Raw genomic sequence first — 17,143 nt, 5'->3', positions numbered from 1 at the left:
TACATGACTATGCAGTGGCTGTTACTAATCACTTCAATTCTAATCGGAAGAAAGCCATCGCCTATGCTTGCTTCTTGTACCAGTCATTTTTGCAGGGTTATCTGCCAAAAAATCAGGTTGATTCTTTGTGTGGTACAATGCCACTAGTAGATAGCTATGGTCATGTCACCACAGTGAGGAGTGGAGTTCTTGTCCGTGCTAATGGAAGCAAATGGGTGGAGTTGATTGGTTACAATACTTGGAATAAAAAAAACTACATTGAGCTCGGGGAAGACTACTTGCATCCTGCATGTTTTGCCGGCAAATCAGGAAAACAATTTATGGAGTTCCTTTCAACTCATGTCAAAGCTGCTGATATTCCACACATATCTCCTCCCAAAGCTGGAATTCCAACAACATCAGGACCACTTACAAAACAGAATGCATTTCTGCTGTTGGAATGGATTCGGGAGCTACAACGCAAAGGAATCTCCATTCCAAAAAAGTTCTTAACTTGCATGAAGGAAGGTAGCTGGCTGAAAATTACGATTAATGATTCTCCAGGTTACAGGCCACCATCAGAGTCATTCCTACTTGCTTCAGATGGTGGGAATTCAAACTGGGGAGCCATTTTGCAGACTGGAACTGTGTTTGTTGATATCCCGTTAATTGACCAGAGTTTTTATGGTGATAAAATCAAGGAGTACAAAGAGGAGCTAAAGACAATTGGAGTCATGTGCGAATATAGGGAAGCGTGCGCATTTATTGGAAATTATCTGATGTCTCTTGGAGCTTCATCCACTTTGTCTAGAACCAATGTGATATCAATGCTCAGTTCATCAAATTTTTGAAACAAAATTCTCGGTCTCTGAATCACTTTGTTAGTAGAATTAGAGAAGGAAGATGGCTAAAAACTTCCAACGGGAGAAGGTCTCCAGTTGGATGTGTGCTGTCCAATGAGGAGTGGAAAATTGCAAGGCAAATCAGTAAAATACCATTCATTGATGAAGATGAATATGGTAAAGAAATTCATTCTTTCAAACCAAAACTTCAGTTGCTTGGTGTCATAATTGACTTCGGTGGAAATTACCAGATGGTTGTTGACAACATTTTGTCTTCATTTCTCTCTTCTCTGACAGCGGAGGTTCTTCTTTTTATATTAGATTGCATGTATCATTCAAAATCCCCTAACAAAATTGCCACAGCGCTTGAAAGTAGGAAATGTTTGAAGAAAGGTATGGGCGACAAAAATCCAGGTGAATGTTTCTTTTCTGATTCAGAATGGTGCTGCCTTCTACAGGTTTTCAACAGTGTCTCATGTTAGCAAGTGGAAGACAAACAATGTCCCACCATATGCAAGTGGGAATACCTAATCTCCCACTTTGGCACATGGTGGACACAAGCGGTGGGCATAAATCATGACATGATTTATGCCCTTCACTCTTCTAGCTTAATATATATGTATGCTCAGTGAAGAGCTGGTGTGTTGGTGTGTGAAAAACACAGAGAGAACAGAAGAAAAGTGAGAGCAGCAGAGAGAGCTTGAGTGAGTAGAGTTGAGTTAAGAAGAGTTTTTTCTCCTCCTTCTTTGTTTGTATTGTTTCTTTGAAGTGATTAATACAAACCAGTAGCTCCGTGGAGTAGGCAAGTTGCCGAACCACGTAAATTGATGTGTGTTTGAGTTCTGGAATTTCCCAACAACTGGTATCAGAGCTTGTTCTTGAAAAAGAGGGTGTTTGATCCAAACTCAAAAATCAAAGTTCTCAAAACGTGTTTTTGAACATACCATCGTGTAGAGCAAGAGGAGAAGAATTCACTAGTGAAAACCCGGCGAAGAACCGACGTCCTGCATGCCCGCACGCGCCCACACGCGCCGACGAAGCCACTGCCTACGCGCGCCCACGCGCCGCACGCTCACCTGACACCTCAGCAGTCAATTGCCACGTCATCCACCCAGTCAGCAGCCACGTCAGACACCGCCACGTCATAAAAAATCGCGCGTGTATTTGCCACGTCAGCAAAGTGGGTCCCGGGGTGGTCTACGTGGAGGCCACGTCATCTTGTCACGTCATCACACGTGGGTTTTGATCCAGTGCTTCGCAGACACTATTCTGGACTGACACGCGGCTTCATCTGCACCGTCCGTTGATCCAAAACTTTGACTGTTAAGATCTGAGCCATCCGAAGTCCGATTGGGGTGATCTCAGTGTCGTTTCCAATATTTTTGGCCGTTCCGGACACATCTGTAAGGTCAGATTTGACAAATTCAAATCGGAGATACAGTAAAAATGGCAGATGAAATAAAGGCTGCGGGAATTGAAAAATTTGATGGATCAGATTTTGGATATTGGAAAATGCAAATTGAAGACTATTTATATGGGAAGAAACTTCATCTTCCTCTGTTGGGGAGCAAACCAGAAAATATGCCAGAAGAAGATTGGTTGCTTCTTGATAGACAAGTTTTGGGTATTATCCGGCTATCCTTATCAAGAAGAGTTGCGCACAATGTTACAAAAGAAAGATCCACTGCAAGACTAATGGAAGCTTTGTCTGGGATGTATGAGAAGCCCTCGGCAAACAATAAAGTGCACTTGATGAAGAAGTTGTTCAACCTGAAAATGACAGAAGGCACCTCCGTCACGCAACATCTCAACAACTTCAATACTATCACAAATCAATTGTCATCTGTAGAGATTGAGTTTGATGATGAGATCCGTGCACTCATTTTACTAGCTTCACTTCCAAGCAGTTGGGAAGGTATGAGGACAGCCGTGAGCAACTCAGCTGGAAAATCCAAACTGAAATATGATGATATCCGAGACTTGATTTTAGCTGAAGAAGTGCGAAGGAAAGACTCAGGTGAAAGTTCAAGTTCAGGATCAGCTCTCAACATTAACACTCGAGGGAGGAGACAGGATAGAGGTTTATCCAGAGGCAGATCCAAATCAAGATACAGAAGTAAAAGCAAGTTCGGACCCAGAAAGCAGGTTGAATGTTGGAATTGTGGCAAACCTGGTCATTTCATGAGGAATTGCACAAAACCGAAAAAACCTGAAGCTGACTCTGCAAACGCTACCACAGATGAGGTGCAAGACGCTTTGATTCTTGCTGTACAAAGTCCAATTGATGATTGGATTCTTGATTCTGGTGCTTCATTCCATTGTACACCACACCATGAGATGATGCAAAACTATGTTGCTGGAGATCACGGTGTAGTCTATCTGGCCGATGGACAACCAATGAAGATTGTGGGTATAGGAGAAGTGCAGATCAAGACAATGAATGGATCTACATGGAACTTGCAAAATGTAAGGCACGTTCCTGGACTAAAGAAGAAGTTGATCTCAGTCGGACAACTTGATGAGAGTGGTCATTCAATCCTTTTTTCTGGAGGTATGTGGAAGGTATCAAAGGGAGCAATGGTTTTGGCTCGTGGAAAGAAAACCGGCACCCTGTATATGACCACAAGATTTGCAGACATTATTGCCTCTACTGAAGCAGAAAATCAAGCACAGCTATGGCACTGTAGACTCGGCCATATGAGTCAAAAAGGGATGAAAATACTTCAGTCGAAGGGAAAACTGCCAGAGCTTAAAAATGTTGATCTAGACATTTGTGAAAGCTGTGTTCTTGGAAAACAGAAGAAGCTTAGTTTCTTAAAGGTTGGCAGGGCCTTAAGACCAAGAAAGCTAGAACTAGTGCACACAGATTTATGGGGACCGTCTCCAGTGGCATCTCTTGGAGGTTCTCGGTATTACGTAACTTTCATTGATGATTTCAGCAGAAAGGTATGGGTCTACTTTCTAAAAAATAAATCTGATGTGTTCGAAACATTCAAGAAGTGGAAGGCTATGGTTGAAAATGAATCAGGTTTAAAGTTGAAATGCTTAAGATCTGATAATGGAGGAGAATACATTGATGGAGGTTTCAAGGAGTATTGCGCTGTTAATGGTATCAGAATGGAAAAGACCATTCCAGGCACACCACAACAGAATGGCATTGCTGAAAGAATGAACCGGACCATCAATGAACGAGCTAGAAGCATGAGGCTGCATTCAGGGCTACCTCAAACATTCTGGGCTGACGCAGTTCATACTGCAGTTTACTTGATCAACCGTGGACCATCAGTTCCTTTGGAGTTCAGATTGCCCGAGGAAGTATGGAGAGGAAAAGAGGTACAACTTTCTCATTTAAAGGTCTTTGGGTGTGTTTCCTATGTGCATATAGATTCTGATGCTCGCAACAAGCTAGATGCCAAATCCAAGAAATGTTTCTTCATTGGCTATGGAGATGAAGAATTTGGATTTCGGTTCTGGGATGATCAGAACAGAAAGATTATCAGAAGCAGGAACGTGATCTTCAATGAGAAAGTTTTGTACAAAGACAGATCAAGTGCAGAAACAGATATGACTGATTCAGATACAAGTCCACAAAAATCTGAATTCATCAGATTAGAAGGGCTTCCCGATGTTACCGAGCAAAACAAAACTCAAGAGTCTTTACAAGAAGATTCAAGCACATCTGTACCCACCACTACACAAGATGATGCAGAGCCAAGTGAACCAATTGTTTATGTTCGCAGGTCTTCAAGGACTGTAAAGCCCCCACAACGGTTCACACTTCTACTGAATTATATTTTGCTGACAGATGGTGGTGAGCCGCTAAGTTATGAAGAATCCTTACAAGATGGAAACTCAAGCAAGTGGGAGTTAGCCATGAAGGATGAGATGAGTTCGTTGCTGAAGAACAAGACCTGGGAGCTGACCACACTACCTGAAGGAAAGAAGGCTTTGCAAAACAAGTGGGTCTACAGAGTAAAGACTGAGCATGATGGAAGCAAACGGTTCAAGGCAAGACTTGTTGTAAAAGGGTTTCAACAAAAGAAAGGGATTGACTACTCTGAGATATTTTCTCCAGTTGTGAAGCTTACAACAATCAGAGTTGTTCTGGGGATAGTAGCAGCAGAGAATTTACATCTTGAACAATTAGATGTAAAAACAGCTTTTCTTCATGGAGAATTGGAGGAAGACATTTACATGCAACAACCAGAGGGGTTTGAAATACCAGGAAAGGAGAACCAAGTCTGTAAGCTAAAGAAAAGCCTATACGGTTTGAAGCAAGCTCCAAGACAGTGGTACAAGAAGTTTGACAACTTCATGTGTAGTTCGGGATACACAAGATGCCAGGCTGATCACTGTTGCTATGTCAAACATTTTGATAACTCCTACATCATTCTACTATTATATGTGGATGATATGTTGATTGCAGGATCCAACATTGAAGAGATTGACAAGCTGAAACAACAATTGTCAAAACAGTTTGAAATGAAGGATCTGGAAGCTGCTAAACAAATACTTGGCATGAGAATCATCAAAGATCAAGACAAAGGCATACTAAAGCTTTCACAAACAGAGTATGTCAAGAAGGTTCTCAGCAGGTTTAGTATGGATAATGCTAAACCAGTAAGTACACCTCTGGGGAATCATTTCAAGCTCAGCAAAGACCAGTCACCAAAAACTGAGCTAGAAAGTGGATACATGGATAAGATTCCATACGCCTCAGCTATCGGCTCTTTGATGTATGCTATGGTCTGTACTAGACCAGACATTGCCCATGCAGTGGGAGTTGTAAGCCGATATATGAGCAATCCTGGAAAGCAACATTGGGAGGCGGTGAAATGGATCATGAGATACTTAAAAGGTTCATCAGAGACATGTCTTACCTTCACAGCTGGTGATTTGAAACTTGAAGGTTTTGTAGACGCTGATCTAGCAGGAGATGTTGATAGCAGAAAGAGCACTACAGGATATGTATATACTCTAGGAAGGACTGCTGTTTCCTGGAGTTCGACCTTACAAAAGATCGTCGCTCTTTCAACAACCGAAGCTGAATATGTTGCAGTTTCAGAATCTGCAAAAGAGATAGTATGGCTACAGAATTTCCTGAAAGAATTGGGCAAGATGAATGAAAAGGGTACTTTGTACAGCGACAGTCAGAGTGCAATCTTCCTTGCCAAGAATCCAGCATTTCACTCCAGGACGAAGCATATTCAGATCAAATATCACTTCATCCGACAATTGCTAGACGAGGAGCAACTACTGCTAGAAAAGGTCTGCGGAAGCAAGAATCCAGCTGACATGTTAACCAAAGGAGTTACACTTGATAAACTGAAGTTGTGCAAAACTTCAGTTGGTCTTCAAGGATAAAAGATGATTTCATTGTTTGTCTCCAAGTGGGAGATTGTTAGCAAGTGGAAGACAAACAATGTCCCACCATATGCAAGTGGGAATACCTAATCTCCCACTTTGGCACATGGTGGACACAAGCGGTGGGCATAAATCATGGCATGATTTATGCCCTTCACTCTTCTAGCTTAATATATATGTATGCTCAGTGAAGAGCTGGTGTGTTGGTGTGTGAAAAACACAGAGAGAACAGAAGAAAAGTGAGAGCAGCAGAGAGAGCTTGAGTGAGTAGAGTTGAGTTAAGAAGAGTTTTTTCTCCTCCTCCTTTGTTTGTATTGTTTCTTTGAAGTGATTAATACAAACCAGTAGCTCCGTGGAGTAGGCAAGTTGCCGAACCACGTAAATTGATGTGTGTTTGAGTTCTGGAATTTCCCAACATCCCATTGATAGATCATAATTTCTATGACGGCCGCATCGCCACTCGGAAAAAATGAGTTGGAGCAGTTGGAGTGACGGTAGATTTTGAGGAGGTTGTCAAGGTGTTTGTCCAATCTTTTAAGCGGCAAGCAACATTGTCTTCCATTACAAGAGAGAATGTTTTTTCCTTTCTTTCATGCTACAGAAAGCTAAAGAGAACTTCTCATAAATTTCCTTCACGTCTGACGATGTGCATCCGTAAAGTGAATTGGTTGCGGACTCGGCTCGGTGGCTATAGATCTCGAGGAAGCTGCATTTTGTATGGTCCCGAATGGGAGGGAGTCGATCTGTCCATTTACCCTCCTTCCTTTCAATGATGACAGTGACAACTTTTACGGGAAAGGCATTCATGAATATAAGAAGGAGCTGAAGAAGATGGGAATTGTTTTTGAAGTTAAAGGCATTCATGCACTTTTTTTTTTCGTGAACGAGGACAATTAGTCGGCGAGGCAGACTTGTTCACGACCACTTCAGATCCATATCCATCCATGAGTCGGGGCAATTTTAGTGTGGGCTTTTCTAAAAGTTTTTTAGATCCATTCACATTCACGAGTAGATATAGTTAAATGATATACTTGAGAATTGATTTTGTTTAATTATGAATTTAATTGAAATTAAATTAAAGCTTATTTGAATTCTAATCATGTTGAATTATGAATCATGAATTGTTGGGTTTTTTTTTTTGCTTGAGAGTTTTTTTTTTGTTGCGAGTTGAGAGGCTTAATATTTTTTTACTACAATCGCATGTGCTATATGCTATTTTTTATTTATTAAAATGAGTCTTAAGCTAGCTTGCGTATATTTTGTCTAATTTCACGAGTTCTGAAGTTAACAAATATTTCTTGTTATTTGTTAGTTGGATGTGTTGTATATAATTATCAGGTTGTAAATATTACATATAATTTGCTAAATTATGTTATTTTTTAAATTAAATTTTAAAATTTGTTATTTTTCTAATTTTTTAGCATGCAAATTAAAAAAAAAAAAAAGAGCTGACGAGATACTAGGAAGACTCGAGGAAGACTTGTGCAGTCGAATCATAGAGTCCAAGAGAAACAAGCCACTCTTAAAGTTAGCATTGAATTTTTAATGATCGGTCTCTCTTCTCGTACAAGGAGACGAATAATTGATTCCACTTTTCTGTGTCTTTATAGCCCTTTTTCTCTGGGTAGCTTAGCTTTCAACCTTTAGACCATCACAGCACTACTTCTTGAGCAAGTTTTCCACCTTCCACCACAGTTCCTCCTTTTTTCTGGTTCAATCATGGATCGACTTTTGTCTGTTAATCCCTCTTAATTCTTGTATCAATGAGAGGATTTTGCTATCACAACTTCGGTTGGATTCCGTAGGTGTTTTTTTTTTGGCTGTGTCTGGATGTATTCGCTTGAAAATATATTAATTTAATATTTTTTTAAAATAATTTTGATTTATTTAAATAATATAATTATTAAATTTGGACTTACCTTGCCCATCAACCCATAACTCTCGTAATTATGCCATTAGAAAGAAACCAAGTTGCACATTTTATTATAATATATTACAAAACCAAAAAATTAATGATAGTTTATTATTTATAATATATGATCTTTCCTACTAAAAACAATTAGCATCATGATTCACTGAGTAATTATTTACAAAATTTGCAATTTTTACCATCTAAATTTACATGATTTATATGTTTGGAAAATAAAGTCCTAGATATTTAGATATAATGTACTATCTTTCTTATATTTTTTTTCTTTTTTTAAAAAAATATAAAGAAGATTCATTTTAGAATTAACTACTCTTGAGATTTTAATAAAATAGAAGAAACATATTTAATATGTCGTTTTAATCTTTATAATAAATAATAAAATAAAAATAATTTATTATGGAGCAGAAATAACACCATTCAAGATAGATTCATTAAGTACGTTCATAAAGACAACGATAGTATTTGGAATTACGGTTACTTTTATTTTTTTGTATTTTTTTTAAAATATATTTTCTTTGAAAAAAATATTAAATTGATATTTTTTAGTATTTTTTTGATAATTTTAATATGCTAATATAAAAATTAATAAAATCTAAAAAAATAATTATTTTAACCAATTTTCAAGCAAAAAATATTTTTAAAAAGCATTATACATCACAATACTAAATACAAACTATTTTCTTTTAAATTTTTGATTTTACTGTTATCCAAAAAAAATGGTTTGTTGGAATAAAAAAAATTAATTTTATTTTTTTTTAAATACTAAAACATTTTTTGATATAATTTTATCAAATTTTTTTCAAACATTTATAAAATATTGAGACTTTGTTTTGATGTTGTTATATATATATATATATATATATATATAGAAATTTGCTTTGAAGACCCACCCTGATGAGTTTTTGTTCAAAAAGTCATGCAATTTACAAAGCGTCCCATCAGATCATTGGGATCAATCTTCAGATTTGGTTTTATATTTTATTATTGATTTTCGGATCAATTTTTATATATCTTAATTAACTTCATGAATTTTAAAATTAATAATCATATAAATTTCTAGTAATTATTATATAAACAATTATATAGTTTCAACTTAAAATTTAATTTAATTTTATTATTAAATAAAATAATTTTCTAGAAAGATGATGTTATAAAGTCTATTCACGTCCATGACATAGTTGTCTCTTTAACACGTGTCAACTTGGATGGGCCTAAATTGATGAATGATGTGTTTGTTTTGATATTTAAGAAAAATAACTTTATATATATTAAAATTTTGAGTTCATAATAAAAATAAAATTACTTGCAGATAAAAAATAAATTAGCAATGTGTTACATGTTTTTTAACATTTTAATTTTTTATTTGTTTAACCTATAATGAAACGCAGAATAATTTAATAAAAAATAATTTAAAAAGTTAATGAAACTAGTAAAATCTATAACTTGACTAGTAAGTTTAATAAGTTAATCGGTAAAATATCAATGGATTTAAAATGTTTATTTTAATATTAAAATATTTTTTTTTTCAAAATAACAATGCTGTTTTAAAACATTTTATTTTAAAATAAATTTAATTAATTTGATCAACCATCCAAATTATAACTCAACGCTTGGATGAGTCAAAAACCGAGTTGGTTTTTATAACTTTGCTCAAAACAAAACTAGGAAGGAGTCTCTGCCGGTCTATTCGTATCCCTTTGTTTTCGGGGGGTTTTTTTTTTCCTCCAAGGCAATCCCTTTTCCTTTTTGTGTACTTCCCCGTGAAGGAGTCTGTTTTAAGGCAGTGTTTGGTCCTAGAATGTTTTTTAAAAAATTTAAAATTAATATATTTTTAATGTTTTCATATATCTGAATATATTAATATTAAAAATAATTATTAAAAATTAAAAAAATAATATTTTAATATAATTTGAAATAAAAAACAACAGTTGATATCACCAAACACCCTTTAGTCTTCCTCTCTTCACTTCACTGGTCACTACTACCACTACTAGCAAACTCCTCTTTCCTTTAGTTTCCTTCAAAACCTCTACTTTCTTCCCTCTGTAACTACTCAACTTCACTTCACCAGTCACTACTACAAGTCCTTTTAGTCATCCTTCAAAACCATGAAGGAGTCTTTTTAGTCTTCCTCTCTTCACTTCACTAAGTCACTACAAGTCTACAACCACTACTAGCAAACCTCTCTTTCCTTTTGTTTCCTTCAAAACCCCCACTTTCTTCCCTCTGTAACTACTCAGCTTCTCGTTTTTTCTTTCTGTTTTCAAGAGCAGACATGGAAACTCCGAAAGAACACATAGAGCACATAAGAGAAACAACATTCTCAATAGGAAGAGAAAAGAACCCCTTGGCTCCCATGCTTGATCAGGCTGTCAAGTATCTCTCCGCTGAGCTTTACGCCAAAGATGTTCACTTTCTCATGGAGCTCATTCAGGTTTCTTTCTCCTTTCACTTCCCTTTTGTTTTTGTTTTTCTTCGTCTTATTATGTTTATGTTTTCGTTTTATGACACAGATATGTTTACTATGCTTCATGCTGTATGTTTTCCTTTTCGTTGACCTTTTCTTCTTCTTCTTCTTCTTATTTTGTATCAGCTGATCTGATTGCTTTGCTGGTGATTAAAACGGGGAGTTGTAATTTTATATTGTTTTTCTGTTTTGTTGAATTGAGATGTTAAAGTCAAGCTGAGTCAATGGCTGGCCTCTGTTACTTTCAGTGAAAAAAAATGGGTTCTTGTAATGAAGTCATCAGGCTTCCTAATTTCTTTGATCATTCAAGGTCTTTAACAGTTAAAATAAAGAAAATGGGATGAAGAAGGAATGAATTGCTGTCATCATGATTTGTTGTACTTGATGGAAGTTTTTGCATTGAACCTATACTCACTTTCATGTTAGATTTTGGATCTTTTAACTGCATCTTATACACTACACAGGCACACACACAGAGTTTAGTATCCATTGATTCCAAGGTGAACTTTTCTTGCACAGAATGCTGAAGACAATGAATACTTGGAGGGGGTGGATCCTTCACTTGAGTTTGTTATAACATCTCGTGATATAACAAACACCGGTGCACCGGCTACTTTGCTCATGTTCAATAATGAGAAGGGCTTTTCTGCCAAAAATATTGATTCAATTTGCAGCGTTGGAAATTCCACTAAGAAAGGGAATCGAAAGCGCGGTTATATTGGGGAAAAAGGTAAAAATTGGCTCCTAGATGCATCACGTGATGTTAGTTTTTCTCAGTTGTGTTACTGGCTAGAGTCTTCTAGCTTCTGCTAGCTGGATCAAGAACCCTGATTGTGAAGGTGTTATCGTACATGCTTGTCTTGGTTTTCACTAAACTATTTAATTGGTTGGATTTTCGTTTTTGAGTCTATATTTGCTTCAATAACAAAACTTGCAACCAGACAGATTAGAAACTGGTATTTTTTTCTTAGTTCTGAGAAACATCAAACCCTTGTAGTTTTGTCTGAAAACTCAAATAATTGAACCTGGAAAACATGCCCGCGTAAACATTAAAATGCGGATGCATTGAACTAAACACTACTCAAACGCACATATGTGTTGGGGAGTGACTGATGCGTTCAAGAACCTAGCTCTGAAACAATCAGTTTACTTTAAAAAAAATTCAGGCCAGAAAAAAGAATGAAAAGATATGAACAGACAATTTTTTTCAATTGTGGAACACTGCATAAATCAGAGTGGACAAATGGAGGCTCACGGAATGACCATGGGCTGGCTTGCATAAAGATACAAAATATGATAAATTATGATAAGAGTTTCACAGGCTTAGCAACTGTACCATACATTAAACCATAAAATGAGACTTGTTTAACCCTTTAACAGCTCTTGTTTATCTTCAATTCAATCTAATAAACCTTGTTATGGATTGATCGGCAGGGATTGGATTCAAGAGTGTGTTTCTTATAACTGCGCAGCCTTACATATTCAGCAATGGGTACCAGATACGATTCAATGAAAATCCCTGCCCACACTGCAATCTTGGATACATAGTTCCTGAATGGGTTCATGAGAGTCCATCTCTGTCTGACATCAAACAAATTTATGGTTCCACTAGTATGCTTCCGACTACCACGTTGATTTTACCTCTGAAGCCTGATAAGGTGACAGCTGTGAAGCAGCAGCTGTCAAGTATTCATCCCGAAGTCCTGCTGTTCCTTTCAAAGATAAAGCGCCTTTCTGTCAGGGAAGATAATGAGGATCCAAGTCTCAACACTGTTAGTGCAATAGCTATTACCAAAGAGACTAATTTTGTGACAAGGAAAAACATTGATGCCGAGTCCTACACACTCCATCTGTCTGCAGAGGAGAATAATGATGAATTTGCAAAAGGATGCAGCTACTACTTGTGGAAGCAGAAATTTCCTGTCAGGCAGGAAAACAGAGTCGACAGGAGAATGGAAGTGGAGGATTGGGTGATCACTTTGGCTTTTCCTAATGGAGAGCGCCTTCTTAGAGGAATGAAGTACTCTCCTGGAATCTATGCATTTCTTCCAACCGAGATGGTGAGCAACTTTCCCTTCATTATCCAAGCAGATTTTATTCTAGCATCATCAAGGGAAACAATACAATGGGACAACATATGGAACCAAGGAATCCTTGATTGTGTTCCCTTTGCTTTTGTCAATGCATTAGTATCATTAATCAAAACAGTAGATGATGCTCCAGTATCTAGTTTGCCTCCAATGTTCAAGTTCTTGCCAGTCCACAGCTCCCCCTTCGAAAAGTTGAATATAGTGAGGGAATCGATTAAATCAAAGCTGGCTGAAGAGGATATTGTTCCAAGTGAGTCATACACAGCGCAAAAGTTCTTTCATAAACCGCGCCAAGTTTGCCGATTAATGCCTGCTTTCTGGAACATACTGAAGATGGCAAGGGAGCGAGGAGTGAGCTTGCACAATCTTTCATCCCATGGTTGCTATGTTCTGAATTTTTCCTTTGATAAACCAGAGTATGATCACATACTGGATTTCTTGGGGGTGGAACCGGTAAGCAGTGAGTGGTATGTAAAGTGCATCCAAGGTTCTAATATTGTAATGGGAGTCTCAGAGGAAACATACCTGGAGCTTCTTCACTTCCTTGCTGTTAATTGGCATTCCTTGTTTTACCACACAAACATGGGGAGCATTCCACTCATTAAATATGTGGGTGTTGATGGGAGCGTGTCTTTGTGCACCGTAAATGAATCTGCTCAGTGGTATGGTAAAACTCTGTGCCTTTCACTTCTGTCATCTCATATCTCATGGTTGATTGATTGGAACAGGGAATTCCGATGCATGGCAAATCATTTTTTTATGCCAAGAAGTACACAAGAAGCTATCTGGTCATCATCTAGCAAAAATGAGGTGTTAGAATGGCTTGGAGATCCTGTTAAAGTTACTGCTTTAAGCGTAAATGATTATGCAGTTCTCTACGGAAATCAAGTCAGTAGTGACCGGAAGCTTGTCATTGCCTATGCTCATTTCTTATATCATTCATTCTCCAAAAACTATCTATCAGGCAGGGAAGTTGCCCCTTTATGTGATAAAATGCCACTAGTTGATAGCTATGGTAATGTGATTAAAGCAAGGAATGGGGTTCTTGTCCCGGCTCCTGAAAGCAAATGGGTGCAATTGATTGGTTCTAATCCTTGGAGGGGAGAAAGCTACGTTGAGTTAGGAGAAGACTACTTGCATCCTGGATATTTTGCTGGCACAAGCACAGTGGGAAAGCAACTCTTGGAGTTCCTTAAAGCTTTTGTTAAAGCTTCTGATATTCCTCACATACCTCCCCCGAATGCTGGAATACCTACTGCGTCAACACCACTTACCAAACAAAATGCATTTCTGCTGTTGGACTGGATTCGTGAGCTGAAACGGAGTGGAATTTCCATTCCAGCAAGTTTCATGAATTGCATAAAGGAGGGTAGCTGGCTGAAAATTACTATGAATGGCTCTCCTGGTTACAAGCCACCATCACAGTCATTCCTACTTGGTTCAGTTAACAGAAGCTCAGACTGGGGAAACATTTTGCAGAATGGATCCGTGCTTGTCGATATTCCCTTGATAGATCAAGGTTTTTATGGTCATAAAATTAACGAGTACAGAGAGGAGCTAATGACAGTCGGAGTCATGTTCGAGTATGGAGAGGCATGTGAATTTATCGGGAATCGTCTCATGTCTTTGGCAGCTTCATCTACCTTGACTAAAAGCAATGTGATTTCCATACTGAAATTCATCAGATTTTTGACGCTAAATCTTCTTGCTCCAGATAAATTCATTCTCAGAATTAAAGAAGGAAGGTGGCTAAAGACAGGTGGGGGATACAGGTCTCCAGTTGGTTCTGTTCTATATGATCAGGAGTGGAAATTTGCGAGGCAAATTAGTGACATCCCTTTTATTGATCACTATTACTATGGCAATGACATCCTAGTTTTCAAACCAGAACTCCAGTTGCTGGGCGTCGTAATTGGTTTCAGCGGAAGTTATCAATTGGTTGCCGATTACTTCAAATCGCCTTCATGCTTATATTTTCTGACAAAGGAGGCGTTTCTTCTGGTTTTGGATTGCATGCGTCATTCTAGTTCTGCTGGCAAGCTAGTTATCGCACTGAAAAGCACAAAATGCTTAAACACAACCTTGGGTTACAGATATCCTGATGACTGTTTCTTGTTTCATCCTGAATGGGGTTGCCTTCTAAATGTTTTTCGTGGTTTTCCATTGGTTGATAGTAATTTCTATGGAAGCAACATCATCTCTTACAAAAAGGAGTTGAAGGACCTGGGAGTAAGAGTAGACTTCGAGGATGCTGTCGAAGTGTTTGTTGATACTTTCAGGAAGCAGGCATCTTTCATGACAAAGGAAAGTGTATTTTCATTCATATCATGCTACAGAAAGCTGAAGGGAACTCCACACAAATTTCCTTCAGACCTTAAGAAGTGCATCCGTGAGGAAAATTGGCTGCGGACCCGACTCGGTGATTATAAATCTCCAAGCAACTGTATCCTGTTTAGTCCTGAGTGGAAGTCAATTTATCCAATTACTCGCCTTCCCTTTATTGATGACAGTGATAAATATTATGGGAATGACATTCATGAATATCAGAAAGAGCTGAAGAGTATGGGGGTCATTGTTGAATTTAAAGCTGGTGTGAAGTTTGTGGCTGCTGGTCTTCGTTTTCCTCAAAATCCATGCCACATAGCTCGTGTGAATGTGCTTTCATTGCTGGAATGCATCCGTGCTTTATTGCAGGAAAAGGACTACTCCTTTCCTGAAATATTTCTGAAAAATATTTCTCAGGGATGGTTAAAGACCCATGCTGGTTTCAGGTCTCCGGGCAACTGCTGTTTGTTCAATTCCCAGTGGAGTTCATACGTGAAGCCTACTGATGGACCATTCATTGATGAAGGCTTTTATGGTTCTAACATCAAGTTGTATGGAAAAGAGCTCAGTGCAATAGGAGTTCATTTAGAGGTAGAAAAGGCGTGTTCATTGCTTGCCAGTCATCTTGATTCCCATTCTGAGTTTTGCACTATAGTTCGAGTATATGATTTCCTGAGACAACATGAGTGGAAGCCAGATGGTGATGCAACCAGAAAGATTTGGATTCCAGATGGACTTGAGAATGGAATGTGGGTTAACCCAGAAGAATGTGTTCTGCATGACAAAGATGGTCTCTTTGGTCTACAGCTGAATGTATTGGAGAAACATTATGAGCCAGAATTACTTCTTTTCTTTTCCAGTTCATTCAAGGTTAGATCCAATCCTTCATTTGATGATTACTGTAAGCTTTGGAAGGTTTGGGAAAGTTTAGGACGCCCATTGACACATGCTGAGTGCTGTGCATTTTGGAAGTGTGTTATGACGCATATGAGCTCAAAGACAGAGAGAACTCTCGCCGATGACTTGGTAAAGCTACCTGTTATTTTGGGCTCTGGTGAAATAGTGTTGTTCAGGAAGGGTGATGTTTTTATTGCTGATGACCTTCTACTGAAGGACCTTTTCGAAAGGTTTTCATCACGGAGCCCAATATTTGTCTGGTGTCCCCAGCCAAACTTGCCTTCTTTACCTCGAACTAGGTTGCTTGATGTATACAGGAAAATTGGGGTTCGCACAATATCTGAGTCAGTGCAAAAGGAGGAGTTATCATTGGCAGATGGTGTGGAATTTAGTCAGATGAATCCGAGGAATGCCATGATTGGAAAAGAGCTGGTGAGACTGATTCTTGGCTTTCTAGCAGATCCTTCTCTTGATATTGAAGCAACAAAAAGGCATGGAGCTGTCCAGTGCCTTTTGAACCTGAAGGTCCTGGAAACTATGGAGCCAATTGCTGTAAGCTATAGTTTACCGCTTTCTGATGGGAAAATTCTGAAGGTGGAGAACGCACGCAGTATGATTCGCTGGGATAAGGAGAGTTCAAAGTTTCTCACACAGAAGATGGATGAAGCTGGTGGCCAGAAAAATCTTATTGAATATGCAACCATTTTTTCTGAAGTAATAGCTCGGGGGGTGCTATGGGATAAAGAAGATCAAATAAAAGCACTCTCCGAGCTGATCAGGTTGGCTTTCGTGCTGAATTTTGATGAACAAGCTGTTCAGTTCTTGATGAAATCCAATAATCTTCCAACTTTTCTGGAGGATGAGGAGTTCCTTGCTGATGCCTTCCCTTCTGTTTAGGTATGTGTGAACCCATAATAGCTGCAAGTTTGCAGCCTTCTGTTTTTTTTTTTTAATCCCCTTTCATCCAGCACCATTTATCTGTCTAATAGCGTTTTATTTTGTTAATATCTATGATGGTCTGAACTACTGGACCAGATATGTACGGGAGATCAGGGTTATGCTGATTCAGTTAGTCTACTATCAAGTAAACTTTGGTTTGTGTGTGTTTCAGCTTTGTTCACTCTGCAGCTGCATGCGTGGTCAATTTGAAGTATAAAATGGTGTGTAATGAAATATTTTTCCGATTGCATGTGTGCCTTGCCTCTGTGATCGCTGAACTCATGCATGTTCTTGTGCCATTTAGATTTAA

General features: G+C 38.2%; 1 protein-coding gene across 2 annotated transcripts; it reads left to right on the top strand.

Annotated features, from left to right (window-relative positions):
* Positions 1–10,081: 10,081 nt before the first annotated feature.
* Positions 10,082–17,083, top strand: LOC133678560 (uncharacterized). Of its 2 annotated transcripts, XM_062100912.1 has the most exons (4): positions 10,082–10,549; positions 11,102–11,312; positions 12,017–16,791; positions 16,930–17,083. In XM_062100912.1, the coding sequence occupies exons 1-3, from the start codon at positions 10,391–10,393 to the stop codon at positions 16,789–16,791; spliced, it is 5,145 nt and encodes a 1,714-aa protein (XP_061956896.1). In that variant the 5' UTR covers positions 10,082–10,390; the 3' UTR covers positions 16,930–17,083. The 2 variants fall into 2 exon arrangements, with proteins under 2 accessions (XP_061956896.1, XP_061956895.1); XM_062100911.1 differs by having other exon boundaries at positions 12,017–17,083.
* Positions 17,084–17,143: the final 60 nt, after the last annotated feature.

Source organism: Populus nigra, chromosome 18 (assembly GCF_951802175.1).
Source record: "Populus nigra chromosome 18, ddPopNigr1.1, whole genome shotgun sequence".
NCBI lineage: Eukaryota > Viridiplantae > Streptophyta > Magnoliopsida > Malpighiales > Salicaceae > Populus > Populus nigra.
The sequence above is the reverse complement of the archived record's forward strand: the minus strand, read 5'-3'. Positions and strand labels throughout refer to the sequence as shown.